This window comes from Phyllopteryx taeniolatus, chromosome 17, assembly GCF_024500385.1.
Source record: "Phyllopteryx taeniolatus isolate TA_2022b chromosome 17, UOR_Ptae_1.2, whole genome shotgun sequence".
Classification (NCBI taxonomy): domain Eukaryota; kingdom Metazoa; phylum Chordata; class Actinopteri; order Syngnathiformes; family Syngnathidae; genus Phyllopteryx; species Phyllopteryx taeniolatus.
The window spans coordinates 15,837,618-15,849,432 of record NC_084518.1 but is presented as its reverse complement, the minus strand read 5'-3'; the positions used below and the strand labels follow the sequence as shown (position 1 = coordinate 15,849,432).

Genomic DNA, 11,815 nt, shown 5'->3' with positions numbered 1-11,815 from the left:
AGAAGCACTCTTTTGAGCTAATAACGCCATGAGTCTTTTTGGGAATGATGCAACAAGTTTTTCACACCTGGATTTGGGGATCCTCTGCCATTCCTCCTTTCAGATCCTCTCCAGTTCTGACAGGTTGGATGGTGAACATTGGTGAGCAGCCATTTTCAGGTCTTTCCAAAGATGCTCAATTGGGTTTAAGTGAGGGCTCTGGTTGGGCCATTCAAAAACAGTCACGGAGTTGTTCTGAAGCCACTTCTTCGGTATTTTAGCTGTGTGCTTAGGGTCATTGTCTTTTTTGAAGGTGAACCTTCGGCCCAGTCTGAGGTTCTGAGCACTCTGGAGAAAGTTTTTGTCCAGGATATCCCTGTACTTGGCCGCATTCATCTTTTCTTCGATTGCAATGAGTCTCCCTATCCCTGCAGCTGAAAAACACCCCAACAGCATGATGCTGCCACCACCATGCTTCACTATTGGGACTGTATTGGACAGGTGATGAGCAGTGCCTGGTTTTCTCCACACATGCCACTTAGAATTAAGGCTAACAATATCTATCTTGGTCTCATCAGACCAGAGAATCTTATTTCTCACCATCTTGGAGTACTTCAGGTGTTTTTTAGCAAGCTCCATGCAGGCTTTCATTTGTCTTGCACTGAGGAATGGCTTCCGTCGGGCCACTCTGCCATAAAGCCCCGACTGGTGGAGGGCTGCAGTGATGGTTGACTTTCTAGAACTTTCTCCCATCTCCCGACTGTATTTCTGAGGCTCAGCCACAGTGATCTTCGGGTTCTTCTTTACCTCTCTCACCAAGGCTCTTCTCCCCCAATTGCTCACTTTGCCCGGACGGTCAGCTCTAGGAAGGGTTCTGATCATTCCGAACGTCTTCCATTTCAGGATTATGGAGGCCACTTTTTTTGTAGCCTTGGCCAGATCTGTGCCTTGCCACAATTCTGTCTCTGAGCTCTTCAGGCAGTTCCTTTGACCTCATGATTCTCATTTGCTCTGACTTGCACTGTGAGCTGTAAGGTCTTATATAGACAGGTGACAAGACAGTATAGACAGCAAAGGGTCTGAATACTAATGGCTGTGTGATATTTCGGTTTTTCTTTTTTAATAAATCAGCACAAATTTCAACAATTACGTTTTTTCCTCCCTGTCAATATGGGGTGCTGTGTGTACATTAATGAGGAAAAAAATGAACTTAAATGACTTTAACAGATGGCTGTAATATAGCAAAGAGTGAAAAATTGAAGGAGAAAACTCTGAAAACTTTCCGTACCCACTGTATCTCTATATATAAATGTTGTTTATTATAATGGAATGTATTGTCTCATCAATCCTGTGGTTTATATATGTTTTAACTGAAAAAATAATTTTTAAAAAAGCAATCATATTCCTTTACATTTTTGTCTTTCATGTAACTTGTTTTGAAATGAAAAGGAAATGTAAGAAAATATTTTTGTACAGTATATTGTTTTTTCTTTTACTGCTTTTGCTGATGGGCTGGGACAATATACATTTCTTAAATTGAATTTCTTTTATTCTAAGGATTATTTTAAATGTAATTTAAATTGTTTTTATTCAAATTGTGTGATTGCTTATTTATACAACAGTTCATGGGGGCCAATAGATTTTTTAAAATTGAATAATAAGAATAAAATAAAATTACAAAATATAATTTTAGAATTGTGTGCTACTTATTACATTTTTATATTTGTGAAATAGCTGGTACATGATTCATCGGGGTCAATATATGTTTTTAAAATTGGAAAAGTCTATTAAAAATTATAAAATAAAATTGCATTATAGTATTATTTTGTTTTATTTTTTAAATTAATTATTATTATTATTATTATTATTTACAAATGGTCTGAAACAATTTGTGTGGTTCACTGGGGTCAATACTTCAAAAAGCATTGATTATTCTTCATATTATTTTATTATCCATATTTTATATTAAAACTATGTATGAATTATTTTATTTAATGGTTTGGGATCCCCGGGCCCGCCTGTGTGGAGTTTGCATGTTCTCCTCGTGCCTGCGTGGGTTTTCTCCGGGCACTCCAGTTTCCTCCCACATCCCACAAACATGCATGCTAGGTTAAGTGAGAACTCTAAATTGCCTGTAGGTGTGAATGTGAGTGCAAATGGTTGTTTGTTTCTATGTGCCCTACGATTGGCTGGCAACCAGTTCAGGGTGTACCCCGCCTCCTGCCTGATGACAGCTGGGATAGGCTCCAGCACTCCCGCGACCCTTGTGAGGATAAGCGGCTCAGAAAATGGATGGATGGATAAATGGTTTGGGATTGGGTGGGACAAACCATGTGGTTAATGGGGGATTGTCATTTTTATACAATAATATCCATCCATCCATTTTCTGTCCTGCTTATCCTCACTAGGGTTGCAGGTGTGCTTGAGCCTATCCCAGCTGACTCTGGGTGAGAGGCGCTGTACGCTCTAAACTGGTCGCCAGCCAATCGCAGGGCAGAAGGAGAACATGCAAAATGCACACAGGCGAGGCCGGATATGAACCCAGGTCGTCAGAACTCCGAGGTTGCTGTGCGAACCAGTCTCCCACTGTGCGACTATGGGACAAATCATGTCCTTCTTGTGAAGGTCAACATAGTCATCATTTTTCTAAAAATGTATTGCATATGTTTTTTTTTTCTTGCTAATTGGTCTTCGTGGGGGTCATTTTTCGGACAAACATCGGGTCCTTACTCTCTAAATTATTTAGCAGACAAAACAAGTGTGTAAAAGGAGTGCTGCTGCCCTCGAGTGGCAACTCTCGGTAATAATCACACATCAAGTTGTAAACAAGCCACGCCAGTGCTCCATTAAGGTCCAAAGTTTTTTGATCTTACATAAGCCCCCCCAGTCCCGGTGGGCATCCGCAGACGAAGCCGCCGCTGCCCACGGCCTGGCACTCGCCGCCAGCCTGGCAGGGGTTTGGTGTGCAGGGCATCACTGGGCTTTCACAGCGTCCTCCGGTGAAACCAGAGATGCAAGTGCACCCAAAGCCTGTCAAAGAGACAACATAAGCGTTACAGCCATAGTTATGCTGTTAGTTGTGTGAAAAGGCAACTAAACAGCTAAATTCCAGCTTTTTTTGTGTGATGATTGATGCCCCAATTTTACAGGGTCACTGTTTGAAAGAGGCTAAAGACTGCTTTGCTGTGTTCTGTGTAAAAAGGGTGAATAAGTGATCTGTTACGACTCTGATATACTAATTTCACAGGATCTTTTTGTGAAAGAGGCTATTAACATAAAGCAATATATAACATTTACAGTGTTCTGCATGAAAAGGCCAAGGTAAATAAGTGGTAGGCTTGTTACAGCTCTAATAAGCAATTTTGCAGAATCTCTGCATGGAAGACGCTGTCAACATCAACAATATTCTGCCTTTGCTGTGTTTAAAAGGCACAGGTGGATAAATGCTGGATGTTCCATTATAGCTCTAATAGACCAATTTTGTGGGATCTCAGTGTGAAAGAGCCGATGACCATAGGGCAAGATGATGCTTTTGGTGGCTTCTGTGTAAAGTCAAAGGCAGATAACAGCTTGGTTTTCTGTGATACTCTGATGTGACACATTTTTTTCAGGATCTATATGTGTGAAAAAAGCTATAGAGGTGAAAATATCCTGCCTTTTGGGGTTTCGTGTAAAAAGACAATGGCAGAAAACGCCTTTTCACTAGCTGTTATGGCACATTTTGGGGCGTTTCTACATAAAAGAGGCTAGAGGCTGTAGACATATGGCAGTACCGTCTTTCCTGGACTCTGTGTGAAAAGGCTGATAAATGCCAGATTTTCTGTTCCGACTATATTGGCTATTTGCAGGATCTCTGTTTGAAAAAGGCTATTATACGCATACAGCAATCTACCACCTTTGCCGTGTTCTGTGTAAGATGTTTGTTACAAAAATTCAACATGAAATGACTTGTCGATCGAATATGACTTTTTAAAATGTATTTAACTGGTGAAATTAGTGGACCCGACCTCCAGAGGGCAGGCTGGTGCACATGGCTCCGTTAAGGCAGGGGGCACTGACGCAGGGGTCCGGATAAAGGACGCAGCCCATCTCTACCTCACTCAGCCCGGCGAGCTCAGCGTAGCGACTGCGTTTATTCTGCAGTGGCAGCTCTCTGCCGTTGAGCGTCAGCTGGCCCAGGCAGCCTTGGAAGCCATCTTGGGCCCTCGCCCCTTGGCCGGCCACCGTCATGGGCCTCACCTGCGCCCCGAAGAAGAAAGAGGATTCCGGGGCGACTGGCCAAAGGCGGACGGGGGCTCTGGCGGCCCGTCGTCGCTCCACGTAGCTGTCGTCCAATGACAGGAGGGTGTAGTTGCTGGTCAGCTCCAAGGCCACGGCGTGCCACAGCCCGTCGTTGATCTGTCGCCCGGAGATACCCATTATGCCCAACGTGTTGTCGCAGTCCAACTGGAACCACAGGCGGCCACCTTCGATCTGGAACAGGAGGATTAAGTGTGTACAGAGACAAAAACCAAGACAAGAACCAAGTCAAAAAGTGAGTCAAGAACCATGTTAAGAACACGTCAAAAAGCAAATGATCAGTCAAGAATCAAAAATGAAGTCAGGAACTATTCAAGAACCAGGCTAAAAAAAACAGATCAAGAACCAAGTCAAGAATCAAGTTAAGAACTACATTGACAACCATATCAAAAACAAGTGCAAGAACAGAATCAAGCGGGGAAAAAAACTGTGTCGTAAACAAAGTCAAGAACCAGTCAACAATCAAGTCAAGAACCATGTAAAGAGCCACATGACGTTAACATCAATATCAATAATAACATCAAGAACCAGCTCAGTGCGAAAGGAGTAGATTTATTTTTTGATGTTGTTCTTGACTTTGATTAAGACTGATTCTTCACATGGTTGTAGAGTTGGCTCCTGGCTGAATCTAGAACATAGCAGCATCCTTTGCCATGGCATGCACCCAGGACAAAACTTCAGTCTAAAGAGCTAATGTTTACCTTGAGCATGGTGCAGGGGTTGACTCTGGTGAACATGATGACTCCCCTTGTCTGCAGCGTGCGGACTCTTAGGCCCAGCTTCATCTCGCCGCTCTGACCGCTCTCTGTCAATTTGTACTTGATGTAGCCGTTACCAGAAAACCTCAGCGAGCTTTGACCTGTGTGGAGACAAAAGACACAAAAAGTGTGACAGGATTGAGTGTACATGAGTCAAGTCAAGTCCAACCCCAATTCCAATGAAGTTGGGACATTGTGTTAAACATAAATAAAAACAGAATACAATGATTTGCAAATCATGTTCAACCTATTAATTGAATACACTGTAAACACAAGATATTTAATGTTCAAACTGATCAACTTGATTGTTTTTAGCAAATAATCATTAACTTGGAATTTTATGGCTGCAACACGTTCCAAAAAAGCTGGAACAGGTGGCAAAAAAGACTGAGAAAGTTGAGGAATGCTCATCAAACACCTGTTTGGAACATCCCACAGGTGAACAGGCTAATTGGGAACGGGTGGGTGCCAGGATTGGGTATAAAAGGAGTTTCCCTGAATTGCTCAGTCATTCACAAGCAAAGATGGGGCGAGGTCCACCTCTTTGGGAACAACTGCGTGAGAAAATAGTCAAACAGTTTAAGGGCAATGTTCCTCAATGTACAATTGCAAGGAATTTTGAGATTTCATCATCTACGGTCCATAATATCATCAAAAGGTTTAGAGAATCTGGAGAGATCACTGCATGTAAGCGGCAAGGCCGAAAACCAACATTGAATGCCCGTGACCTTCGACACCTCAGGCGGCACTGCATCAAAAACCGACATAAATGTGTAAAGGATATCGGATATCACCACATGGGCTCAGGAACTCTTCAGAAAACCAATGTCAGTAAATACAGTTTGACGCTACATCCATACGTGCAACTTGAAACTCTACTATGCAAAGCAAAAGCCATTTATCAACACACCCAGAAATGCCACCGGCTTCTCTGGGCCCGAGCTCATCTAAGATGGACTGATGAAAAGTGGAAAAGTGTTCTGTGGTCCGACGAGTCCACATTTCCAATTGTTTTTGGAAATTGTGGACGTCGTGTCCTCCGGGCCAGAGAGAAAAAGAACCATCAGTACTGTTATGGACGCAAAGTTCAAAAGCCAGCATCTTTGATTATATGGGGCTGTGTTAGTGCCAATGGCATGGTAACTTACACATCTGTGAAGGCACCAATAATGCTGAAAGGTACATACAGGTTTTGGAGAAACATATGCTGCCATCCAAGCAACGTCTTTTTCATGGACGCCCCTGCTTATTTCAGCAAGACAATCCCAAACCATATTCTGCACGTGTTACAACAGCGTGGCTTTGTAGTAAAAGAGTGCGGGTACTATACTGGCCTGCCTGCAGTCCAGACCTGTCTGGACCCATTGAAAATGTGTGGCGCATTATGAAGCGTAAAATACGACAATGGAGACCCCGGACTGTTGAACAGCTGAAGCTGTACATCAAGCAAGAATGGGAAAGAATTCCACCTACAAAGCTTCAACAATTAGTGTCCTCAGTTCCCAAACGTTTATTGAATGTTGTTAAAAGAAAAGGTGATGTAAACATGACCCTGTCCCAGCTTTTTTGGAATGAGTTGCAGCCATAAAATTCCAAGTTAATGATTATTTGCTAAAAACAATCAAGTTTATCAGTTTGAACATTAAATGTCTTGTCTTTGTAGTGTATTCAATTAAATATAGGTCAAACATGTAAATGTAAATCAATGTATTCTGTTTTTATTTATGTTTCACACAACGTCCCAACTTCATTGGAATTGGGGTTGTAGTAAATGAACCAAGGAACCATCTCAGTCTTCAATCAACCAGTCAAAATCAAGCCCAGAACCAGTCAAGAAACAGCTAAAGCCAGTCAGAAGTCAAAAGTCAGGAACCACATCAGCCATGAAACAATCTGTCAAAAATCAAGTCCAGAACCAGTTAAGCACGTCAAAAGCAGTCTGAGTGAAGGACCATATCATCAATCTTGAACGAGTCAGTCAAGAAGCAAGTGAAGAATCTCATTACGAATCAAGTGAAGAACTATGTAAAAAAAAAGCAAGTCAAGAACCAGTCAAGAAACAAGTTAAAACCAGTCAAGAACCACATCAAGAACCAGGCAAAAACCAAGTTAAAATCCACATAGCAAGTACCAGTTGAAAAACGATTCAAGAACCAGCTCAGTGTGAGAGGGGTGGAATTGGTTCTTTGGTGGTTCTTGAAATGGTTCTTGACTTTGTTTTTGACTGGCTCTTGACTAGTTCTTAAGTTGCTTCTGGTTCTTGACTCATTTAATTTTTTGCTGGTCCTTAAGTTTGTTCTTAAATTAGTTCTTGACATCGTTCTCTACGTCGTTCTTGAATGTTTCTTCACTGGTTTTTGATGGGATCCTAATGTGTTTTTTGATGTGGTCCTCAAATAGTTCTTGATTTGGTTTTCAACTGTTTCTTGACATGGCTATGTAGTTTTTGACTTGTTCCTGACTTGTTTTCTGTCTAGCTGCTAACATGGTTCTTGACATGGTTCCAACTGGTAGTAACCCCAGTAGCCAATTTCCAAAGGCACCAGATCAGTGTGAAAGGGTTAGACAATAACCAAGTCATGAACCAAGTCAAGTACCAAATGTAGAACCAGGTTACGGATGTCAGACCTTGTGACTTTTGTAACATGGTTCTTATAGGTTCAGGAAGTTAAAGAAAGTCTTAAAAAGATCCTACCAGCACACTCGTCCAGACGCTCAGGTAGACACTGGCAGACAGATGGTGCGGTTGGGCCGGAGCGTACACACTGCATGTCTGCTGGACACGACTGACCTTCACACAGCTCCACAGGAGCAGAGCAAGCCCCACCTGCTTGGAGCATTGGCAAATCACAATGATGGATAGAACATTAGGTACCCCAAGAGAGATCGATGAACAAGGGGTTACTGCAATCTACTCAAAAACTCACGAGGGCAGGTGCAGGTCTCAATGCGTCTGAACGGCAGTGACACCAAGCTGACCCTCTCTGTGCTGTACGTCAGTAGCGAGCCAGCCTCCATGGCCAGCGTCTGCTCGCACACCTTGTCGCCGCATGCCAGCTCCCCGGAGCAGACGCCACCCACTGCAGTCGCTCCAGCCAGGACCCCGCGGAGCTGCCCCCTTGCCTCCCGTAGCTTGGCGGCCACCTCTTGGGGCGTGTAAAAGCCCCCCATTCGCCCACTACCACCACCAGCTGACATCTCTGGCCTCTCGACTGCCACGAGGAGGTCCACGTCGGACGTCCCCTCCACCGGCTGCACGCCGAGGATGTGGAGCGGGTCCTGTTGTCCCGCCGACCATTTCCAGCCAGCGAGGGCCCGCAACGTCAGCCGGATCTGGCTTAGGTAGCGGCCCAGTAGGTCCTCGGGTGACAGGGAGCGGAACCTCAGGGCAATAGCGCTACGCAGCAGCACATCTGTCACCTGTTCCACTCGGACTGAGACGTCAGCGATCACAGCAAAACGACCGTCGCTGACAGTAGCGTTCATCTGATACCTGAGAACATAAAAAAAGATAAAATAATGTGAGAAGGATCAAAGAATACTCAAAAAGATCAAAGAACGAAGCAAGGATAAGTATATTTACCTTCCCGGCTCTAATCCCGGTAGAACCATAACACTGCCGTCCTGCCTGTTGATGTTAAACATGCTCTTGTCCTGCGGCGTGTGGGTGAAGGACAGCGCGTCGTTTGGGTCGCGGTCTGTCGCGTGGATGCGACCGATTGGGCCGCCCTGGAATGTGTCGGTTGCCGTCACCACAAAGATTTCCAGGGGCGAGACGGCCGGCTTGTACTGACTGTTCCCGATGACCCGCAGAAAAACCCACGAAGACGAGACCAAAGGGGGCCGGCCAGAGTCGCTCGCCTGCCGAACGAAAGGACAATTCTGAAGCCAGTGGTTTCAAACTAGGGGTCCGTGCGGCATAACTTGGGGGTCTGGAAAATAATTTGCCTACATATGCATACGCACTCATTAGTGAAGGTATAACTTTAATTAGCATAGCGTTTAGGGGTATCCATGGTCGTAATGTATTTGGCACTGTGATGATGAGGGGATCCTTGCAAAAACATTCTCCCCGTTAAGTGGTCCCTAAACTCAAAAGGTTTGAGAATCCCTGCAATAAAGGCTCCAGTTTCAAATAGTTTGCATTTTCTGTCAATTATTGAATGGTTGAGTTTTCACAGGGCTAGACAGGGCATAAAACATTTTTTTTTAAATTGTTTCTGACCTGGACCTCGAGGGTGAACTCCCTGGGAGACTCCGGGCTAAACACGCGGTCAGACCTTAGCGTTCCCGTCTGGTCCAGCGTAAAGAAACCACCCTCGTTCCCGGAAACTAAGCTGAACCCAAAGGGCGGGCCATTCCTAGGGGCGTCCTTGTCACTGACAGACAGACGGAGCAGGACGCTGCCGGACGCTTGGTTCAGCTGTAAATTTGAAAAATGAAGAACAGTGGTGGGAAGTAACGCAGTACAAATACTTCACAGTTCACACTGCATTTTCAGGTATCTGTACTTTATGTGCATATTTATTTTTCTGATGATGTTTTACTTTTACTCTCTACATATGAAAACAGATAACTGTACATTCTACTCCTTTGTCAAAATGGTTACTTTTTTTCAAACTCCACGGCTGATATTCAACCATCTGGTGTTCAAAAATTATGTTTAATCTGGAAAATCACATGCAGTAGGTTAGGGCCCAAACACTGCCCTTGAATAGCGAAAATATGCAAGTAGTTGATGCTCCTACCCTAATTATTTTTTTTATATAATATATATATATATATTATATATATATATTATTTTGCCTATCGATGCTGGCAAAGCACGACTTTTGTCTACATTAAGCTCCTCATATCACTTCAACATAGTTCATTGGCACCAAGTTGCCACAAGATGGCAGCAAAGCAAAGCAATATTTTTATTCCTTTTGCAGGAGCAGTAAAACAAATAGGTGACCCGAAAAAGTGAGTGATAGGATCTTCTACCTGGACCACGGCAGTGGCGTTGGGCGGAGTGAAGACGGGCGGATTGTCGTTGACGTCGGCGACGTCTACGTTGACGGCGACAGCCGAAGACATGGCGGGCGAGCCACTGTCGAAGGCCTGCACTGACAGAGTGTAGCGGGACACCTGTGCGGGGCGGGAGTGAGCGCATCTTTATGCATGAGGCGAAGCTGCCGACAAGCTTCGTTACGGCCGCATAATGCGAGTGCACGCTGACCTTGCGCTGACTCAGAAAATGACTATCGATTTCCTTATGAGTTATTTTGCACTTGAAGGTGTGTCCTTAAGATGGGTCTGCACGTACCGGCAATCCAGCCACATTTGAGCATTTGAAGCCAGCAAAGGCCCGATTATCGGATGTCCCTGAAGCAATCCTGATCCTGAGCAATCATACTGTAGTGTGGCGTGTGTATAGAGTAATTTTTATTGTCTTTCCCGATCAAATTCAGGGAAGGTCTAGTTATCATATGTCTCTAAAAGATGATCTTTGAGCGATTATCCTGCGGTGAGGGATGTGAGTTTTCCTCTCTTGCAACCAAAGTCAGCAAATGTCCGATTATCGGATGTCCCTGAGATGATCCTGAGCAATTATCGTGTAGTGTGTTGTTTTTTTTCTTCTCCCTTCCGATCAAAGTCAGGGAAGGTCAAATTATTGGTGTCTGTAAAAGATGATCCTGAGCGATTATCCAAAGGTGTGTGTGTTAAGATTGATTTTTCCCTCCCTTGCGATCAAAGTCAGGAAAGACCTAACTATCGGATGACTCTAAGAAGTGATCCTGAGCGATTATCACGTTTGGAGTTTGTTAAGAGTGATTTTAGAGATGATCGTGAGTGATTATCCAGTGGTGTGGGGTGTGTTAAGAGTGACCTTTCCACTCTTCTGATTAAAGTCACCAAAGGCACGATTATCGGATGTCACTAAAAGATGATTCAAAGTGATTATCCAGTGGTGTGTGTTGAAAAAGATTTGTCCTCTGTTTCGATCAAAGTCAGCAAAGGCACGATTATCGGTCATATGTCTCTGAAAGATAATGCTGCTGTGTGTTTCATGTGTTAAGAGTGATATTTCCTCACATACATGACCATTTCCCCCCCCCCCCCCCCATCACGTGTGGGGTCTCTCACATTTTAAAAATCAGTTTAAATGTTAAAAATTAGTATGTGTGTAGGCCACTTTACCAGCTCCCGGTCCAGACGCTTATTGACTTTGAGCAGCCCCGCCACCGGGTCGATCCAGAAGTGGTTGCTCCTGTCGCCTTTCAGGATGGAGTATGTGATGCGTCCATTAACTTGACTGTCCAGGTCTTCTGCCAGCACCTTAGACAAACACATGCCCGTTCAGTCATCGAGATTCCGACAGGTTACCTCTCGCGACGCAATCACACTACCCTAGTTATGGACTGGCCGACCGGGGCGTCCTCGCTGACCAGGACATTGTAGACATCTTGGCTGAAGACAGGGGCGTTGTCGTTGATATCCATCAGCTGGATAGTCACCATGGTGGCAGCGCTGAGGGGCGGGCTGCCTCCGTCCCAGGCCTCCACCGTCAGGTAGTAGTCCTTGCATACTTCAAAGTCCAGATCATCAGCCACGAAGAGGGAACCTATGAGGCAGAGGCAGGAGAAAGTAATGCGTTGTTTTTGTTTGTTTGTTTGTTTGTTTTTATTAAAAACTAAAGGTGATAGATTCCGAATTGTGGAATGCACTATAATTAAACCTAAAATCTGCCTTGGTCAAAGGAAAGTGGAAGTCGAAGTGGAATCTGGAGAAAATCC

The 11,815-nt window shown here is 44.3% G+C and overlaps 1 protein-coding gene across 9 annotated transcripts in view; it reads right to left on the bottom strand.

Annotated features, from left to right (window-relative positions):
* Positions 1 to 11,815, bottom strand: part of LOC133467395 (protocadherin Fat 3) — an 87,733-nt gene that overhangs the window by 10,890 nt on the left and 65,028 nt on the right. For 3 of the 9 annotated variants that reach the window (XM_061752224.1, XM_061752223.1, XM_061752226.1), the window contains 10 exons: positions 11,429 to 11,643; positions 11,220 to 11,357; positions 10,023 to 10,166; positions 9,262 to 9,459; positions 8,620 to 8,897; positions 7,964 to 8,529; positions 7,732 to 7,866; positions 4,980 to 5,137; positions 3,987 to 4,452; positions 2,853 to 3,009 (listed from right to left, as the gene is read on the bottom strand). In XM_061752224.1, coding sequence (XP_061608208.1) covers positions 2,853 to 3,009; positions 3,987 to 4,452; positions 4,980 to 5,137; positions 7,732 to 7,866; positions 7,964 to 8,529; positions 8,620 to 8,897; positions 9,262 to 9,459; positions 10,023 to 10,166; positions 11,220 to 11,357; positions 11,429 to 11,643 — 2,455 coding nt within the window. Of the gene's footprint in view, positions 1 to 2,852; positions 3,010 to 3,986; positions 4,453 to 4,979; positions 5,138 to 7,731; positions 7,867 to 7,963; positions 8,530 to 8,619; positions 8,898 to 9,261; positions 9,460 to 10,022; positions 10,167 to 11,219; positions 11,358 to 11,428; positions 11,644 to 11,815 lie in introns of those variants that run through there. The other 6 variants (XM_061752225.1, XM_061752228.1, XM_061752229.1 and 3 more) reach the window with 5 other exon arrangements.